The sequence below is a fragment of the Elaeis guineensis genome, chromosome 15 (assembly GCF_000442705.2).
Source record: "Elaeis guineensis isolate ETL-2024a chromosome 15, EG11, whole genome shotgun sequence".
In the NCBI taxonomy this organism is placed as follows: domain Eukaryota; kingdom Viridiplantae; phylum Streptophyta; class Magnoliopsida; order Arecales; family Arecaceae; genus Elaeis; species Elaeis guineensis.
Genome location: NC_026007.2, coordinates 46,929,085 through 46,950,728, shown reverse-complemented (window position 1 = coordinate 46,950,728; position 21,644 = coordinate 46,929,085). Strand labels below are relative to the sequence as shown.

At 37.7% G+C, this 21,644-nt stretch overlaps 1 protein-coding gene across 7 annotated transcripts; it reads right to left on the bottom strand.

Moving 5' to 3' along the window:
• Positions 1–5,080: 5,080 nt before the first annotated feature.
• On the bottom strand, positions 5,081–21,535 carry LOC105032340 (splicing factor U2af large subunit B). Of its 7 annotated transcripts, XM_010906771.3 has the most exons (14): positions 21,228–21,535; positions 20,306–20,532; positions 15,365–15,490; positions 12,604–12,671; positions 11,912–11,982; positions 11,661–11,705; positions 11,522–11,581; positions 8,147–8,207; positions 7,927–8,039; positions 7,367–7,813; positions 6,040–6,175; positions 5,727–5,794; positions 5,590–5,653; positions 5,081–5,391 (listed from the first exon to the last, which is right to left on the bottom strand). In XM_010906771.3, exons 1-14 carry the CDS (start codon positions 21,342–21,344, stop codon positions 5,366–5,368), a joined length of 1,629 nt encoding a protein of 542 aa, XP_010905073.1. In that variant the 5' UTR covers positions 21,345–21,535; the 3' UTR covers positions 5,081–5,365. The 7 variants fall into 7 exon arrangements, 5 of the variants coding, with proteins under 5 accessions (XP_010905073.1, XP_010905071.1, XP_019701817.1 ...); XR_829795.3 differs by lacking the exon at positions 5,590–5,653 and having other exon boundaries at positions 5,727–5,935; positions 21,228–21,532; XM_010906769.3 differs by lacking the exon at positions 5,590–5,653 and having other exon boundaries at positions 21,228–21,533.
• Between the last annotated feature and the right edge of the window lie 109 nt (positions 21,536–21,644).

Here is a 21,644-nt window from a genome sequence, read left to right as displayed (position 1 = left end):
ACATTATTTTGATATAAAGTTGCTTTGACATAACAGTGAAATGCTATGTTGTATGATTGTCCTAAAACGATGTTGAAAATAGTTTTTAAAATTTTTCTTCTGCTATGTAATTAGTTTTTGAAATTTCTATATGCGTAATGAAAAGCCATGTGATGAATTTTCTAACACATAGAATAACGCTTTATATTTAAAATAAATCCATGTAATCATGAGCTATTTCATGTGTAAGGACATGACATTGAGACACCCTAATAGCAAGATTGGAATATTCATTCTATTAAGCATATTTACTAACTGGTTATTGTGCTAGTCCAAATATGATTAAGATTTTCTTATCAATCTTGGTATACTTTCCTTACTAGTCATATTATTAGGCTATATATTGATGTGCATATTGGTATAACATACAGAAGATATAAAGAATATACATTTTCTCTTCTCTTATTTTAACATGGTATCAGAACTGCTGATCTGATCTTTGTCATCATCTACTACTGTCCATCTCTAAGCCCAAGGGCAACCACTTCATCCTCCTTTCACCTATCGATGCCCTTCACTATGACATCAATGCCCTCTCTTTAGTGGCCTACATTGGCCCATGTGTTATGGGGAGGGGGATATGGAGGGTCAATGTCCATGTCCTACTCTCTGCATTCAGCAATCTGCTCATGCTCCTCTCCACGTCTAGCTTCTCTGAAAAGCTCCTCAATCCCGACCCCTACGCCCATATGAGATATCCACAAAAACTATCATCATGATATTGATGGATCTAATAGACGATATTCCTCCACTCAAATCTAGCATGTCTTTCACTTACATCGTCAATGTTCCTCCAATTCTAATAAGATATTAACATCTTGACACCTCGGCGAGCTCCTACTAAGTAAGCCCAACACCTATAGTGAGGCCTTGAACCTATGATAGAGCCTGAGTATCATCGACGTCGCCTTCTCACAATGACGTCTTCTATGTTCTCATCACTACCATCTAGCGACACGCCACCATCGAGCCTTTGATACCCCTGTTCTCTCGTTATAACCACCTCACAACTCGCAGGTGTGAGCTCTTGATGACTTTGTCCTCAGCGAAGCTCTCATCACTACTATCAGGCCGCCACCTCATGAGGGCTTAGATCCAAGCCCTAATTATAAGGAAGAAGGATTAGAATCAATTGGACCCTTTAGCAGATCCAGAAGAAGAATCCAATCCAAACCTAGATCCAATTCAATTAAATGTATTCTAGTCCAACCAATGTCACATCTTTTAGAGTTCCCCATCACCCCCAAATCTCCTTCTCTCTCTCCTTCTATCTCAAATGGCATCGATGAAGAAAAAAACCCTAGAAGAGTTGGTCGTGGACCTTGCTAGTCTCAAAAGGCAATAAGGGAGGAGTGGAGCCTGCCCATATCAAGGAGCCGGTGTCTTGCCTCCATGACATCTCCTATCCTAAAGGCTATGTTCCGACTCAGCCATCCACCTTTAACCCATAATGAGAAGCCCAAGCTAGCCAAGGACTTCCCCTTCATGCTTGATCTCTTCTGCTCTGAAGCCATCAAGTGCCTCGATAATGGTAAATCTATCATAGAGTTAGCATATACATCAGCATAAAAGATAGTTTGTATGCTATTACTATATCTTTGTGAAACCAATATGTCATCTATATAGCTCCAAGCAAGGCTCTTAGCAACCAAAAGTATTGAGAATTTAAAGAGTTCTTTGATGTTGGGCCTCATCTAATGTATAAGCGACCACATTATCCTGCCATATCATCATTCATTAGCTATGTTATTCTGCTACATATTTTTACCAGTCACATGGCTTGCCAAGTCACCATGCTTGGGGGGCATACGAGGATAGCATTTACATCTAACTCCTCACATCTGATGAAAAATCCAAGCTGACCAAAGAGTTTCCTTTCGAGCTCGATCCCTTTCAGTCCAAAGCCATCAAGTGCCTCGATGATGGCGAATCTATCATGGTACACACATATTAGCAGATATTTTAATCTATTGCATCACTCAACCATATGGATAGATATGTTATTTCACTACATCAATGAGCCACATAGGACAGCTATATCAGCATACCACTATATTACCACCTCACAACAGCCATGGCAGCCAGTAATCAAACATAGTAGTCCATATTAGGGGGATACATAAATCAGCAATATCAATTTGTCACATTATTAAATACTTTAGTAAGTCACGTTAGTCAAGTGGATATGTCAGTTTGCCACGTCAGTCATGCGGGTAGACATGTCAGCTTACCATGACAATCAACCATATGAGTAGATACATCAGCTTGACATGTGCTTAGCCATGTAGATAGGCATGCTAGTTTGCTATGTTAGTTAGGCATGTGGGAGGCCATGTTAGCATTTCCAAACTCATCAGCTTATCATGTCAGTTCACTAACCTGCTACATTAGCTTGCTGCCTTAGTTTACCGTGTCAGCTTCTAAGCTGTTATGATAGCTCTTGATCTACCACATTAGTGTCTAGATGTTTTTGTGATTTGATTTTCAAACTCAAGTTGTATTCTACTTTACTACCTTAAGTTTGAGGGAGGATGTTGAGCATATTTATTATCTGGTTACTGCACTAATATAAATATGATTAATATTTCCTTATTAGTCTGAGTACACTTTCCTTATTAGCCATATTGTTACGCTGTATATTGACATGCATATCGATGAAACAAATAGAAGTTAATATATTTGAAAATGCTGACGTTGGGCTAATGTATCTACCCACGTGATTGACTACCATGGTTGTCATGTGGTGGTGGTAACATATTGGTGCACTGATGTAGCAAGCCATATGGCTGGTTAAAAGATAATGTGGTAGGATGACACAATTGATCAACGATGATGTGGCCATTTGTCAAATGAGGACCAACATCAAAATACTCTTTAAATTCTCTATACTTTTGGTTGCTTAGACCCTTCATTGAAGAGGCATAAATGATCCGCTTTTTTTTTTTTTTTTGGTAGAAATAAAGATCCCGTTTTTGATCTCGCGAGGATATCGCAATAGCATACAAAGTAATCACTATCTTCCATGCTGATGGAAGGCGGACGGTAATTTCTCTTCCCTTATTTTAATACATGCATCTCACGATGGTTTGTGATTTCATGGACCTGGCCACCACACATGGGATAGTGCCCTGCTTCTAAGGTGGACCCATTTAATCTTAATTCTTAAGCCATCGCATGGAGCTCTCCTGTCCAATTATAACCCGAAAAGCATCCCGTCCCCGACCACATCTAGGACAAGTGGCTTAAAGTACAATGGAAAATTTCATCCAAACAACGCTTGAGGGGAAGATTCTTCGGAATCCATCTCATCTCAGCATTCGTCTTTACGTCGCTAATCTCATCTCACCCTTTGGATTCTCTCCTTCCCATCCTCTTCTCACCCCTGGATCCTCCCACTCTTTTTCTCCACCTAGTCTCCATCATGCAATCCCTTCGTCCATCACCTTTCCAACTGCTGCAGCCAAACCAGGCATTACCTCTCAATTCACTTCCACCGCTTAACCCAGCAAAAGGCCACTCGCCGTCATTATTGCCACAAGTTCACCTTCATCATTGCCATTACCAACCATTCCACTTTTGCCTTCTCTAAATCATCTCCTACCTCCATAATTCTATTTTAAAGGAACCGGCAAATTGCAAATAGAGGCCACAATTGAGCTGCTGTGAAACTAGCTGAAACAGCTGGTGGAAGCTAATCATGCCGCAACTTCAGAAGGCAAGATTTTTGAGAATTTAGAAACTGTCATCACATCCTGTTAACACTGCTGCCTTTTTTTTTCTTTTCTTTTTAAGCGTACCAATTTTTCTTGCACAGTCACAAGCGCAGTGGCTGGAAACAATTTGGCTAAAGCTTAAAAGAAAAAAAGGAATTCAAATAAAAATTTTAAAAAAAAGTCAAAAGTTTGGAAGGCCTCTTGATAAAGAAATATTATGACTTAAATAACTAACCTAAAACAGTAAATTTCTAAAACATTAATATACTTGTTCACTTTAGTATGGTAATTCGGGAATAGCATGCGAGGAAAAAAATTCATTTATAAACAATCATCCGCAACAACATATAGAATTATTAGCTTGTCACATTCTATAAGATGGTCTCCACAACTCGAGAATGATCGCAAAATTCATGTACAACTGAAGAATAATTTAGTCCTGGATGGATTTGTTAATGTAGATAAAATTCTGCAATCATTCCACCCAGGGGAAAATCAAAAATCTTAAAACAATTCAAAAACTTCCAACAGGTCAGAGAACATTGCCATACGTTACAATCATTTCTCTGAAAGCATTGGTCAAAGTTCACACGGCGAAAAGAATGAATAGCATTGGTTTATCACTCAGATGTAAAACTAAAGACATCAGCCCTCCATTTCCTTCAATCATCCGAATGCTCCCTTGCATCACACGCAAAAAATATTGGCATCTGCAGTAGCTTTTGTATAAGAAAATAACACGGAACTTATAAGGAAAGCTTTTCAACAATGCATCAGGCCATATAATGTACAACTACACCTTTAAAAAAAAAATAAAATTACACGCCCAATTTGTCATTTTCTAAATCATTGAGATCCATAAGAAAACTTAGTGATTGGTCCAAAATAAGATCATCAGATGATAACATTAGTTACTACAGATTCGCATTGCCCATGCATGCCAACCTTCCAAACCAATGATGGACACCATTAACTCCACCCTGCATCATCCAAGAGCCTACAGCCAAAGATCAAAAGCTTCAAAAACTTCTCATGCGTGCCTCCTGCTGTGCAAAACAAATTATTTTACGGTGGCTAAACATAAATTATTTGCACTCCAGGAGGTGGGAGACAGTAAATGAATATTGGTCGGTGCCTTCTGGTGTATACCTCATAAGAAAGATACAGTGAACTACCAATTCAGAATTCTGATGGCCCAATGCACTTTGCCATCTGGGCTGAACATCATTGAATCAGATGCTGCATGCACATACCATGACAGTCTACCAAATTTCCTTGTTGCTGACACAATCTATTATCAAGTGGATAATTGGAGTATACTAGACATATAAGAGAACCAAATTTGGATACTAATTAACTCGTTAGCATATCTCCCTAATATGTCTAAAATGTCCGATCACGATAAGTAAAGCATCAATTCTGCAGAAAAAAAGTCTAAGATACAACCTTAAAGTAAAAAGAAATAAAGTATTAGAAAACAATGATGTTAAGTAACTATCCATCAATCATCATATTCTCCTTGGGCAAACTTGGTCTCTGGGTAGAAAACCGCAACAACCTGATTTCCCCCAAATTTCCTTCCATGCAACCCTTGCCTGGCTTTTGTGGATCCATCAATGTCCGCATACTCCAAAAATACCTGAAAAGGAACTGATGATTAAGAACTATTACATAATGTACATGATGTGTGCAGCATTCACAGGGAGATCAAATGTACTCGGCCTCATGTGACAGGTGTTCACAAATACAGAACAAGCCGGAGGGTACACCCACACTTTCACAAACTAGAAAAGGGAGACCAGAGAAGGTACAAAAGTGTAGACTACTCATGTTTTACCAAGAAAAATAAGGAATGCACAGGGTGAGGATCTGCTTGCATTTGTAAGCATGGATTCATGAATCTGCAAGGCCTTCAGAGTTCCTTTCATGTTATAATAGAAAAACGATCTAAATTTCAAATATTTATGGACCAACCTTTCCAACACCAGGAGCTGGTTCTCCATTTGGACCAGGTCTAGGGATGATAACATTCACTAATTTCCCTGCAAAAAAGTACAGGGTTGTGAGATCAGCAAGAAGAATTACTAAAAGTTAGAGAGATGGTCCCAGGTTAGAACACAGAGAATAGGATCTTCTGTGGGTTAGGCCGGATTCTCAATTGCATAAGTTTGGACAACAAAAGACTGTAAAACAAAGCAAAAACAAAAAAAAAAGGAAGAAATAAGAATTTGCCGTCGCCATCAAAATGACTCAGATATACAGAAAGAATTCTGAAAAAAGTTCTAACCATATTTTCCACCCTCTCCCCTCATGTCTTCCACTATGTCTTCATATTCCTCGTCATCTTTCAATTCATCTGCACTAACTACCTGCGTTAAGCACACTATCTTGGTTGGAAGGGACCCTGCCTGGTACACAAGCCTCTGCACCAAAAAGGTTTAAAATTAAAAAATAAAAAATAAAAACCAAGTCTCCTTAAAAAAAGAGAAAATCAAAACAGCTCGAACCACAATAGTGTTACATGTATACTTTCCAAGGAAGTCATAGGGAACAATATTAGAACTCTAGGGAAAAGTGCTGACCGAAATAAAGAATGTTGAAAAAATTTGAGGAATAAACATGGTGAAGCTCCTTTAGATGGCACTATAAAGAAAGGAGGTGAGATACCCATGCAGAGGAAGAGGAGGGAGGGATATGACAGATATAGCAAACCATGATTCAGCTTTTATTTGGAATATTTAGCAAATGAGATTCATGAACCTGACCATTACCAGTTGCAACATAGATTGCTGGTTACAGTTATGGGATAAAAGAAGAGACTAAATGGTAAAAAAGGACAGCAGCTGAGTGCTACAATACAAAAATCACATCTGTAAACACATGTAAAACTGTGTGCAATTTAAGACCCCATAATGTAAGTGAATTTAAAGACCCAATAGAAATGCTCTAGAACTTGAGCTGGTCGGTGATGATGGTAATCAAAATGATGACGGTATTGCTTTTCAAAGTATGGTGCTTCGCATTCAGGATCTACATTCTTTAAAATATTCTTACTTTATAACATTCTCTATCCATCATGTAAATACCTCAACAAACAATAAATCACAGATTTTAGCAACATATACCACACACGCGCGCGCACACACACACACACACACTTAAAATGGGATACCATCAGATGTAGCAGACAGATAATAAGGAAAACCAAGCACAAGTCAACACATGTAAATTGTCTAGTGCTATATGAGAAAAAGGAAACAGCAGAAAATGCAGGTGAAATTGTGTCGACGTAGGTAGACTCCAATTTTCCCATGCTTTAGTTCTCTTTGCTTAACTTTATTACAAACAGAACATAGTGGAAAGTTCTTCATATGTAAATACACTTTAGAAGTAATACTCCAAGAAGCAACAATTTAACATAGAATAGTATATTCTCCGTTAAGAGAGTCAATGGCAAACATGCTCAAAGTGCATCTAATAGCCACCTAAAAAAAAAAACTTGTGAATTAAAGCCACTGCCCATACTTTGCTCCCGACTCATAATAAATATTAGGTTGAAATATTCCAAATTTTGTTGTTTAAACTAAATTAATCGAGTGTAATTTGCACTTTACCTGCAAAGCCACTTGTTGTTGTGCCTGCAATAACACACTTTCTTGCTCAGGCCTAGGTTGTTGGGCACCTTGGTTTGCACGCCTTACAGTCAGGGTTTTATCTCCCATCTTGATGCCATTAAGAGCAGCACAAGCAATGTCTGTAACCGAGAGGTCTTGATAGACACAGAAGGCATAGCCTTTCGAGTTACCAGTTTCCCTGTCCTTCACCAGATCAAAACCTCGAAGAGGTCCAAAGGACTCAAGCAATTCCCTTACTTGTGCTTCTGTAAAATAGTATGGAAGTCCACCCACGAAAATGCGATCAGGACCCTCAAGGCCACCAGCAGAACCTGGTGTAAGCCCAACTGCAGCAAGGTTAAGATTGGGATTGGGCTGGCTGGGGCCAAGTGCAGCAGCGAGAGAAGGATTATAGTCGCTGGGCCGTCTGACCTTTACTGGAGCACCCTGGGTGAATAAAGCAACAAGTGTTCAGATGTCAGCAGATACTCATCTAATATACTTTAACTGTGAAAGAATCAAGATGTTTCCATAGTAATTCCAGTTTTTCAAACTCCAACCTCAAAAATGATGCCATCCAAGGCCATTGCATTGCTTGCTTCTTCAACAGATCTCATTTCCACAAAAGCGAATTTCTTCTCATGGTTTATATACACATTCACAACAGCATCACCTTCAATAACAAAAATAGATAAACAAATAAATAATAGAAGTCGACCTTTGACTTTAAGATAAAGATCTAAGGTGATAAAATGTTAGATGCACACAATCATTGAGTACCTGGACCAGCCGTGTTTCCTCCAATGGCAGACATAACCTGGCTAAAGAAAGTTGCAACTGACTGCAGATAAGTATTCAGGAAAAAGAAAATCATCAGCCTGGCATTGCAAAATCAGATAAAAGAATGGAAGTTCACATCACCAACCAACAACTTATGAGAATCAGGGAGGGAGGAAGAGAGACAGAGAAAGGGAAGGGGGGGGGGGGGAGGGAGGGAGAGAGACTATAATGCATATTTGAGCCAGGATCCAGCTTGATAGCATTCATTGACATCAAACAAGAACAAGAATCACTAAAGTTCTGCCTTGCTACTAACACACCTTAATAGAAAAATGCATTCTCATCTAGAGCTCAAAAGTAAAAGGGAAAAACCCATCCATTACAAGTCTTTGTGCGAGAAATCTTTCTACCACAGACCTGCATGAAAATGTCAGCCTACTCCTAAAACTTTAGACATTATTTCTTGAACAGATCACTGACAAATTAAAGAAAAATGATGTTGAGCATGCAAATAGAGACAGTTGTCTTCACGTGACATCTATGACTTCATAAAAAGGCTTGAAGTATTAACTTATCCAAAAGCTTCTCATCTTTGCCTCTAAACTTCGGCCAACACCAACAGTTCCATTCTCCGTTGTCTTTAGCTGAAGTTGATCTAAATGTTTAGAGGTATATTACTTTTTGGATGTTATTCAGTTTCACCCATTTGCATGCAATAGCCACCGGTTCATATTATGTTCAAAGGTCCTTTTTCTTTTTCTAGTGTCATCCAGTCACACCCTCTGTCATAGCTAACCAAGACCTTCATGCTCCTCAGTCATCCCTTAGTATTTATGCCATTCAAAAGTATAAAAACAGCCTCAAACTTGGTCTCAAGAATTTCAAACAGAATTGTCTTCGCAAAAGTAAAGGGACATGATCATCACCATACAAGAGGCATGATGAGTCACCAAGGACTTTGAGAAATCAGACTTCATTTCACAAATGCAATTATATGAGTGCTTTAGCATGTTTATATGTCTACTTTCCCAAACACAAACATATATAATATAGGGAAACAATCTGATCCTAAGTAACCATAAACACAATATTTGTCGAAATAAATCATTCCAACCAAAATATCAAAAAAACATTTGAACTTTATCATCACTCTCCATTCTAGATGCAATTCCCTTACCTGCACATACATGACACACACACACACCCACCGCACATGACACACACGCACCCACTGCACAATCCCTTACCGCGCTGCAAAACCCAAATTACTAGGTACTAGGAGGTTTCCACCATCATTATCCAAAGAAGGCAGAGTCAAACATAACATAGTATTGAAGTAGCCTAACCACTACATCTGCACCCTCACATCTCCGAAAAAAAAGTTTTCCTTGAATTTCACAACACGACCATCATACAAGGCGTTCCTGAGCCCAGAAACCAAAATATGTGCATGCTGCATGACACTGGACCTCTTCAAACAAAACCTGACTCCCACTTCCATCGTTATCTCATGCATAAGCTTAGTCCAAGATTAGAAAACAACAGATTCTCATTCGACACCAAGGCCAACCTGCCAATCAATTCAGCCCTCTATCCTTCATTCCAATACCAAAAAATTACATAGCTTCAACTTCCAGAACATAATACTTTGAAATAAATTGTCAAGAGTATAAGCTAATGTGAGTTGTTTCCGGGCCAACTCAGAAATTAGTAGCCCAATTACAAAGTACTGCAACCCACTGGGGTCCACAAATTGGTATTAAAACAATTTTCAACTAAATGAGCACTAATAGATCCCAAATCATACAATAACTTCCAGCAATCAATAAATATTTTTGGGATCAAATTGCTCCGAGTTTGCTTCCATGCAATTCCTGAAAACTTCCTCTTCATCGGCAAGTGAAATTTCTTCAGCAATTTTCCTTGTTCAAGCATGACATATTATCTATTGTTTTGTACACCTTGTAATATGGATATTAAACCTCATTCTGATGTGAACCCCCACCTCCCCCCCCCCCCCCTCCCCGCGGTGCATCAAGTTATATCCATTGATCTAGAATTTGTCTCAAGAGTATATACATATATATATGTATGTATATGTATCAATTCAAAGTCACCTACTAACATACTTATTCTGATCTAGATTTTAAAATAATGACACAATTTTGCTTTTATTGTGTTATGATGATAGGCGACTCCAGATACAGTTCACCACGACTTTATCGAATGAATAAGAGAACTAAATCGTCAAACTTGTGGGATATTAGTTTGATGATTCACTGAGGTCTCTAAATGAGATTTGCTGAAACATAAAGAAACAGTTTCATTTGATTCTTTTTCTTACATCCACCATCACCTGATCATGATAGCTAATCCATGTTATAGGCAAGAGAAACAGATAACCATCTTTGGGATGCTCGTGCACTGCAGAATTGAAACAGAGAGAAACCATGTTTGCAAGAACAAAGATGGGTTTATGAAAAAAAGGGAAAAACTAAAGCCGGATATGCTCCATTCATAACAATTCTACAAAGAACTTTGTTCATAAACAGGAAAAAAATAAATGAAATGGGCAAAAACTGGATAAGTATGTAAACTAAAATATCGTACATGGAGATATAACACCTCATTCTTCTCATATTAAAAAGTTAACAGTTCTGATACAAATCCAAAGTTCCCAACACATCAGAATTTCAAATGCAAAATGTCTACCTTGAAATCACCATAACAATTTCCAAAAGGAACATCTGGTTAAAACAATTTTATGTTATTCTTGCATTTCCAACCAACATCCTAAAAGGCTGAGTTGGCTGACTTGATTTCTTAACATAAAAGTAGAATATCTCACAAATTATGAGATTACCATAAGGATTACCAAGATAAACATCTAAGTCCCATAATTTTATGGTATACTTGCATCCTCAACCAACACCCTAAAGGCCGAAACAGCTAATTTGACTAATTTTGATTTTCTAAATAAAAAAAAAAAAATTAATCACGAAGTAAAGTTACCATAATATATTCTCCTTAGAACAAGTTTCCACCACTTTTTAACTAGACATTTCTTTTAGCAACACGTAAAACAAATATTTGACCGCTTTAACTTATGATGAGTAATGATCAATAATCGTAGTAAAGAAGTATGAATTATAAAAACATCTGTCGACATAGTACACTTAAACAAGTAAATGAATACACATATAAATGATTTCAGATGCAGAAGGCACTATTACTGATTTCATGAATTTGGACAATATAGCTTCAGGCAAAACTGAAAAGAAATCTATGGAAATTCAAAAATAAGAAAAAATTCGATGTTTATGCTAAGTCAAGAAGAATATATGTAAACTATGGTAAATGCCAAGGGTAAATAACCTGTTCATTTGCAGTAGGGGGGAGGCCACCAACATACACACGCCGAGCATGTCGAGTTGCCTAGAGGTACCAACATATAGATTAAAATATAACATGAATAAACCATGTAACATTACACATAAATCAGAAATGAACATACCTGCTGTGTCATTGCTTGCACTGGCATCACAGGAAGAGTTGGGAACTGTCATGAATGCAAATACAAAAATACATAAACATTGGAGTCGATAAAAAATATAAACCAATGTGCACCAAAAGCACGTGGTAATAACAGGAAGTTCTAGATGAGTCAAAAGGGGAGAAGGGTGGGCTGCTCTCACACCAGAGTGGTGTGACCACCCGCATGTACCCAAAAAAAAAAAAGAAAAGGGAGAAGGGAGAAAAAAGCACCTGGCCAGCTCCTAGAGGAAACATATTTGGAAACATTCCGGGAATGGTTGGTGTGGTTACAGGTAGCTGACCTATATAAGCAAAGTAAGTTAAATCACAGCACACAATAGTATCCCTATGATAATAACAACAGAAAAATATATGCAGCACCATTGTTTTATGCCCTCACAGACAGACTTGATATGGCCTCCTCAATAGAACACGTCATAAAGAAAAATGATCATACAATTTTTGAAGTATTGAAGATAATATTTGTAAGACTACCAAAAAGGAAATAGTTGTTGGTTGAAGACGAACAAGATATCAAACCGGTGCATTGATTCCTCCTTGCACACAAAAGCTACAGTAGTCGGCTCACACCCATTGGCAGCACAGTGGGACAAGTGGCCCAACATTGCCTTCTTACAACAACATATATACACAAAACAAACAAACAGCCACCAAAAACAAGAAACAACCAAAATTGTGCTCAGTTTCAGAATTAACTCTCCAAGTAAAAATATATAGATAGGAAAAAACAATATGTCCAGATATAACAGATTTAGTTTCTAGTATCCTACAAGGTATGTACATAATGAAAACCGCTTACCCAAGAAACACCATGAATTTTGATATAATTTCCCTCATTAACAACAAAGTAAGCAACACTGCAGACAGGAAAACCATGAACCATAATTACAAAATAGATGTACCTGCAGTAGTTGCACCAGGTATCAGAGCCGACACAGGTGGAGCCATGTCAAAACCGCTGATACGTTTGCTGTTTGGGCAAGAAACAATTAGAAATAGATTAATATGTAGAAGATTAAACAAAGACACATTTTGAATAAATAAAAGGAAGAAGATAGTAGGCTAAGAAACACCAATATTATCAAAAGACATCCACAAGCAGAAATATCTTTTACAAAATAAGAAGGGTCGGAAATTTAAATAATATATCACAATATGCATAATTATCTCCCATAACAATAACCACAAAACCTTGTCCCAACTATCTGGGCTCAGCTTTTTGAATCCTCATTTGCCAGGCATTTCTATTAGACTACCTCTGTCGTAACCCATAATGTTGCAATAAACAAATCATTTCCCATGTTTTAGTTAAAGATTCATGAATCTGATTTCAACATATACATAGGGCAATGTTGACAAGCATACTCTTAATTTAACTGCTAGGTTATTAAGGGAGAAAAAGGGAAAAGTAATCCTTTGGGCTCCAAGCCTCCAACAATTACTCATCAGAGTTTCAGACCAGACATCGCAATACAATGATAATTCTTCACACAACTTATTTCAAAAAGTTGCTTCTTAGGTTACCCATCAAGCAATAAGAAGACCAGCATTACAACTGTGCACTGGGATTGGACTAAGCATGGTATCAGAGCTCTACACAATGACACAAGATCAGCATGCCCACTAAAATTCAGGCTTAGGCTCGAACTAGCCTCGCCTAATCACTCTGGTGCATAGTTGGTTTACCTTCCATGGCTGGTGTTTGTAAAGAGGGGAAGAGGGAGGTGACAATAGAATGCAACACAAAAAAACATAGTCCAAGGGAGTGTCAGCAACAGAAGGGAGGAGAAACCAATATTGATGTGGCCATAAAAAAAAGATCAGGAAAGTACATGGTAGAAAAGTAGGAAAAAAATGACAATAAATATTGGAAACAAGTACCTGAAAAATAAAGGGAACCTGCCAATGAAGTTCATGGCTAGCATTAAACCCATTGCATTTAGCTCAGATGTCATGATAAAATGAATATTATTATGAAATAGGCATCACAAACATAGAAGCACATATACATATGGTACAAGCAAGCTGACACTCCACATCTGTATTGCTTTCATCAAGAGATAAAAACATATTTCGTACTAATGTTTTTGTTTTCAATTTTTTAAAGTCACTTTGATTTTTTCTAGAAAAATGAAAGTAACAAATCCTTACTTTTGGAATTTTAAATTTTTCCCACCGCCGCTGCTGTCAAACCATACCTACCATCATTGCTACCTCCACTACCCCTACCATTGTCATCACTATCACTACTATCATCGCCTCCACCATACCACAGATGCTACAGCCATTGCCTCCACCACATCATTAGTGCCCTCAGTGCCACCATTGTTACTACAAATGCCTACCACCACTGCCTCGCCTACACCACACCATTGCCACCATCATCGCCGCTTTACCACCACAGTACCAACCACCAACACCATCACCACCTCCACTGCCTCCACTACAACTACCACTGAGCCCATCATTATTGATAATGTTTATTTTTGAAAAACAATTGACTACACCAAACATGTCTATTTTAAAAAAAAAAATAGAAAAAGAATAGAAGTAAAATTTTTATTTTTCTATTTCTGAAAATAGAAAAATGAAAGTGATGCCAAACAATGCATTTACTTTCAATTTGTTTTGGTTTTACTCAGCAATTGTACTTCAAACCGCTCTATTTGAGCAACATTTTATATGAATGACCATATACATGATCTCTATGAACGGGTCTACAAGTTGGACCAATCCACCTGCAATCAGCCTCCAGACTTACAAGCTAGAAAAAGGAATGGGAAAAGGTGCACAAGCAGGGATCCAGGGGCATTTTGTTTCCTTTGATTCAAAGAGCTCTACAGAAAGACTCCAAGAGTGATAATGCCATTTGAAATCTTCTTGGATGAAATGAGTTTGTGGTCCATGCTTCTAAGGACCACAAAAATAAATAGAGCACTATTACTATGTTTGCCTTTTGATTTAAGGGCTAGATGAGGCAACAAAGTTGACTATTTACATTCATATAATAGCAAAAAAATGTAATCATATAATCAACCTCAAAACTACAAAGGCCACTTTCTTGGAAGAACAAACATATAAATTTTTTTCGTCCTCCAAAGTTGTTTCTCCCAATTCCTAGCAACTAAAACTTGTGTTCAAATTGCCACCTATTACACTCTTTCCATAGTCCAGCAATACTAATCACTCCACTGCTTCATTGAAGTTTTGAAACACTGACATCTTTATTAGCCCATAGACAAAAAAAGGTTTTAAATAAGAATCATGATAGTGACCCATAATGGCGGAATAACAAAATCACCTAAGTTGCTTATTCTTTTCCATGCAAAGAATGCCAAACCCATATCATGTTACCATAAACTTTATCATGAAATCTAAAAGCATGATATCATGACTCTTTTTCCACAAGCTATAGTTTGAACCCTCCAAGATATTCTAAAATTAGTATTAGGCTATCACAAAATTGCAAGACAACCTGCAATTCTCAATCTCTATATTTAATCTGTCATATGTCTCACATACAACAATTCTTACTCATTAAAGTCACCACAACATAGAACCTTCGGTTATCAACTTATGTAAAATTAGAATTTTAAAACAAAGTACTCAAGGCAAAAAATCTATCCAGGAAATACCAGATATTCGGTATGATATTGCTTTTACCTCTTTGATCTCGAACGGGAACGAGAACGAGATCCTGATCTATGATCAGATCTACCCCTTGATTGAGACTGAGATCGAGAACGATGCCTATGGCGCCGTTCTCTATCACGATCATAGTCCCTACGCCTGAAATGAACATGATGATATGAAGTCAAATATTAAAAGAAAAAATATTTCAAAATGGAAAATTATGGTCACAGCAAACATTAACAATTAAAAAATTCAGCTGGTAAATGAACAACGAATACTTTATCAAAAAACTGAACAATGTATAAAATAATCAACAAGTAATTATCTATAAAAACCAATGTGTACTAGAACAATGCCACATGTTGTGATACATAATAACATAACAATTTCTTGGGTATCATAATCAACTCAGTCAGTACACATTGGAGAAACAAACTTGCCAGAATATGGGATCTCAGTTTAAGCCTATAATCTAAGCTGATGTTAACACCACAGAAACAACTCCAACAAATTACATTCATTTAAGCCTGGTATTGATCACATCCCTTTTTATTGAAATAAGATATGGAACCAAATTCAGCAAAAATGAAACTTCATGCATTAATCAAAGGACTAAAGTATTCAACTTCCTGTAAATAAGAAGATTGGATACCAATTAGATGTATCAATATCTAATATGCATGAATTACTGATTCACACATATACAGGTATACAGTGACATGGTACAATCTAGATACATCCCAGATGGCAAGGACAAGTTCAAGATACATCCTAGGAACATCTCAAATACTCTTTGGGGTTGTCATGTGATAGGTTGAATCAAATAAGGCAAGCAACTTCTGATTTCAAATCAATCATGATAAATAACACCCCTTCTGGCTTTAACCATCGTGTGCATGCAAACCATGAGAGAAAGAGCCCATCGAAAAACAACGAGGAGATCTGGAACTAAAACTAAAGAAAATTTAGTCCATCTAGCAGTACAGATGGAAATAAAAAAGTGAATGCATATGCTACTGGTTCCCCACCATATCCACATCTTGTTTTAATTTTTTTGATTTGCCATACTGACACGTGCAAAAGCAACTAGGCAAATCTTCAATTCTCCTTTCTAACACAACCTAACATTCAAAGATTCATGCTCGCAATTTTGAACATTTCTATCTACTAGTTGAAGTGCACCCGCATATGCAAGTCAAGCCAATGGCAAAAAGAGGGAAAGTAAATTTCCTGAATTAATGAAAAATTGTGATAAATAGAGCGTATTAGTTCTTGCTAGGTTTGGGCTGGAGTAATTTCAAATCCAGGTAATTAGTAATTGATAGCCAATTCCTACTTAAAATGGATCCTAGTTTCAATCCAAGCCTAATCCAAATAATTTTGGCTCAGATAGTTCCAAACTGGAATCAAGTTACACTGCAATCCATTTGCCGACCTAATTTGTACCTATGTCAAAAAGTGATTTGGACCATAAGTGGCTACAGTAACCCACATCACAACATGTTCGCTCAATTCGGTATTATGTCTATATTTCCATGAATACTTAAGCAAGGTTAAAAGGATATAAGGTGCATATGGGAAGGGAATATGCAATGGTTGGAGCATCAACAAGAAGAGCAAAGACAGGAATACACCATGGAAGAGAAAAGTTCGTGCATAGGAAAACCGATCATCATATTCTAATATTGATTGCTTCTAACAAAAAGAGCAATTTTGGATTGTTGTCCTTGTTATTTTAGGTAAAGATGATTATCTTCAGAATGGAGAAGGGGCATAGAGACGTGCAAATTCTCACATGGAAGAAATATTGGCACAATTATAGAGTCTCTAGGACTAGCATATTAAGTTATTTGGACTTTCTCATAGATGCACCCAAGGCATCCACTAAAAACCAACACCTCCTAGACTAAAAATGTTTCAAGTTGAACTAAAGAGTTGAAAGAACTCTTGTAATTCTAGATTGTGATCACATAACGCAACTATTTAGGACCACAATCTACATTCATTCATTTTTTTTCTTTGAACAGATCCCTACTTGTCAAGCTATAAAAGAGGAGTCATTAATATGCACATTAATTTGTGATTGAGATATATAATGCACATTGGTTCGTGATTGAGATGCATAACAATGAAGATTTTGGGAGACAAGGTATGAAAATGTTCATAAATTTTTAAGTCTTATGCTATCAGTTCTGAATTAGAGTATGACACATGTTAATATTTCCTCAAGTGATTACCGGCAAGGACATTCATCCAAAATTCCAAATTATCAAAGTCAAACCATTTGGGTGCAAAAATGCGGGATGGCAAACATAATCATTCCTTATACAGGTAACTCATGAAAATTTTATCATAAACATGGTGTCTTCAAATTCAATACCATGCTCTTGGGTATCAACTATTGTTATTAAGAAAAATCCAAAAACCTTAATTAGAATTTGTTAAAAAATACAGCAGGGCTCTTACTTCATTGATTAATAAGAAATCGCCCAATAAAATGTCAAGGTGCATTAGGAATCAAACTTCTAGATCAAACACAGACTGCCTGCTACTTTGAAAGGTAAGCATCAAATTAGAGGTTGGTGCTAGATTTAAAAAAATAAATTAACTGATAAATGTGACATAATTTCCATAAGTTGTTTTGTTTGAGCTCCTGATAAGGAAAAGATACATCTACAATACACAAATCTTGGTTCACAAAACATACTCATTTTAATGGATATCATCCTCAAATTGTGATCAAATCCTGCCCCTCATTACCCAAATAGGAATAGAAATATTAATCTATAATTCACTATCCACCAAACATCACCCATTGGAGCTTCACCTTACCTTCTGCTTTGGGTGATGGATTGTGCTAGGATAAGGCCTCTGCCTCTACTGATAAACTTCCAGTAGATGCATTTAGGAGATACAAGTTTATGAGAGAAACTTCTAATTGCCATGAAAGAACATTTGGAAGGTTAACATTTCAACAAACACTAAGGTTTTCGAAACAAAAGTAGCTCTTGGAATGACCTAATAAAACCTCAGCCATGAGATTAGCAAATTCGATTTTTCAATGCTCTCATCTAAGTGATATTTGGAATCTTATATATAAATTAAGAGGCAATGGGTATTGATATAGCATACTACCTTGATTAGAGGCAAGAATTCAGGCCCCAACGGGAGGTCCTATGGGACATCGAAATGGGATACCATCCCATGTGTCGGGATAAGGCTGTCCCGCTAGTGTCCCAACGTCCAGATCAGGATGTCTTACGACATCCAAAGTTTTAAATCCCGTGGGATGAAGGTGTCCCGATATCTCCATAAAACGGAATGCCCCACCGTCCCAGCTCGTCCCAACAGTCGTCCCGAACGTACATCCCTGTGAATATCCCACCATCTCTCTCTGCTTCTTTTAACCTTTTTTTCTTTCTTTCCCTCTTTTTTTTTCTTTTTCTTTTTCTTCTATCTTCCTTTCTTTCCTCTTTTTTCTTTCTTTTCGTCATCCCTTTCTTTCTTTTTTCCTTTTTATTCATCCTTCTCTTTCCTTTCTTTCTTTTCTCCTCCCTTCCTTTCTTTCTTTTATTTTTCTTCTCCTTTCCTTTCACTTTTTTTTTCCATCTTCCATTATCTCTTTCCTCTTTTTTCTTCTTTCCCTTCATGGATGGATTTTGAGTCCCACTCCATCTCGGTCCCATTTTTTCACAAGAATGGGATGGGATGGCCGGGAGCCCCCCATCCTGTCGGGACGTAAAACCTTAGCGACATCCCCTATCCCAAATGTCGAACGGGGCAGGATGGTGGTGCGTCCCATTCCATAGAAAAATCGGGACAGCCCGTCCCATAGGATTTAAAACCTTGATCAAAGAGTCATTAAGATGCTACATGAATTGGTGGCATTAGGCACTATGCAGGTTGAATCTATCTTAAAAAAATAAAAATTTGAAACAGCTTATCAATCTTTGAACAAGACATGATTAATGGAAAAGGACCAGAAAGTTAGTGAATTACCCACCCCCTGGATCCCTAGGATAAATTATAAGGACTGAAAGCCAAGTAATGGCTTCCTAATAATAATTATTTCAAATCTACTGAATGGAGGAAGCAGGCTGTGTAGCGAGAGAGCTGATTGTTATCTGAGACCAATACAGTAGAGTTGTAAAAGCCTCATGTGCTCCAGCACCTCTCCATTCATGAAAGCATAGACTATCCAAAAAGGAAATCACAAGGCAAAGAAGACTTCAGGAAGGAAATGGTTATATGAAAGTGCAGTGTCTTGCTCTCTCAAACAAAGACAATATATAATTATCTGCAGATTACTCTACCACCACCGCGTGCCAACACCCCCCCCCCCCTCAAACCCCAACTTTCTCTCCACGCCCGACAGAAAAAAAAAAAAAAAGCAAAAATGTGTGGGCTCTTCTTCTCAGGGGGCAGGGTGATCGAAACTTTTCTGATTTACATAGAGTTAACCAAACTACAAATGACTGCTATTATGCCAGGACGAATAATGTTCATGACATCTGGATCCACAATGCACTCCAAATAATTTTCAAAAATATTACAATAAAGAGGGAACATTAAGTGTATCTCACAAATTTACTAACCCAAAAGGTAGTTGTTTGCATATCAACTAACGCAAAAGGCAGCTCATACCATCAACCATTTACAAATACTGACTGTTGCATATTTAAATATATTCTTGGATGAGACACCCAATAATTTATGATGCAAATAGCTTTTACTGCTAAAATGAATAATGACAATAAAGTATGCATAAGACGAAGCTAAACCTGTGCAAGATACTCATGATTGAAAAGCCCATTGCTTTATCTTAATTTTATTAACTACCATTTCCATTGCATTTCAATGCATGGCAGGAGGATATGGAAATCCATTTCGTTTACTGTTTCATTTTGCATATGAAGAAAAAAGTGTATTATGTTACAATGCATGAAAGAGAGAAATTGTAAAGCTGTATACCTATCGTAGTCTCGGCTACGATGACGGTCATGATCATCAGATCTATCTCGGCCATGATCACTTTTTTCACTTCTGTCCCGGTGGTCTCTGTGATGGCGATCCCTCTCCCTATCTCTATCTCTGTCCCGACCCTTATCCCTGTCACGCTCCCTATCCCTGTCCCTCTCTTTTTCTCTATCCCTGTCTCTGCCTTGTGAAGACACCTTCTCATGTTCATGAGAACCGTACTGCAAACATGGGATGGTGTTGGTGAAGCTTAATCAAAACATAAGTTTGATGAATACCAAGAAACACATCATTCAAAAGCAACAAGTAATTTTTTTCATATAAAAAGATACAACAAAATGCAACAAACCACGATTAGTTGCTAGATAGGAAACTGGCTTCCAAAATTATTTTCCAAAGGAAAAAAAAAAAAAAAATCAGGCAAGCTCAAAACAAGCAGTCCCCAGAAAATCATAAAAACTCCAATACCCTTATACAAGCCCAATCCAGAATATCTTTAAAAAAAACTTTTGCTGGTTCTCCTGCAAATCAGGAACACGACAATACGATTTTTTTTAAAAAAATCCAAAACTCTAGCCTGCCAATTAACGCAATCAGAGCTATTAAATTAAAATAAAAAAAGGTCTTCCATAGTCAAAATATCCTGATACTACTGAAATTCGTGGCAAAAACCCTGATATTCAACAAATCCACTGGAGGGTTCCCAAAAGACCTAGACGTAAGCCAATTCCAGCCAAAACCTTGAATACCTGCAACTCAATTTCCAGCAACAATTGTACAACATCAACTACGAGAAAAATTCAACCAAAAACGCATTGTTTCTACCAAATCTTACATCTTTCCTTCACAGAAATGGACGGAAGGCAAGAAAAGAGCGATTAAACTGAGAAATTGAGGGTTTGGAGGCGAGGGAGACCTGCGATCTGGAATCACCGAAGTCGTCGAAGCCGCTGCTCTTCGGAAGAGGGGAGGCGCCTCCGTACTCGGTGTATCCCTCGCCGTTGCCTTCGTATCTCTCCCCGTAGTCCGGCATCTTCGACCGTCCTTTCTCTCCCTCTCTGGTTCCCTGGGGAGGCTCCCACTCGAGCCCTTTTTATTTCTCCACTTCGGGTCGCTTACGGCAGCAGTCCTAGGGCATCAAACGATGGGCGACCTCGCCACCTTAAATAGGACGCGAGGAAAACCAGAGGGCGGAGACGGGGGGCTAAGGGTGGGTCTGGGTCGCTGGGAGAACAATAAAATTTGGGAGGATATTTTGCTCAAATTACTGGAAATTAAGTACCCGAGTCTGGTTTTAACGAAGGGACTTGCCGTTAGGGGCTAACCCACATTA

What these genes read in the sequence shown, in the direction of transcription:
- LOC105032340 (XM_010906769.3), bottom strand. Translation starts at nt 21,344, where the DNA reads ATGCCGGACTACGGGGAGAGATACGAAGGCAACGGCGAGGGATACACC. An exon ending in CGTAGCCGAGACTACGATAG is followed by an intron (nt 15,491 to 20,305) that starts GTATACAGCTTT and finishes TGTTCATTTCAG; the next exon opens with GCGTAGGGACTATGATCGTG. An exon ending in ACCTGGTGCAACTACTGCAG is followed by an intron (nt 11,983 to 12,603) that starts GTACATCTATTT and finishes TTGCTTATATAG; the next exon opens with GTCAGCTACCTGTAACCACA.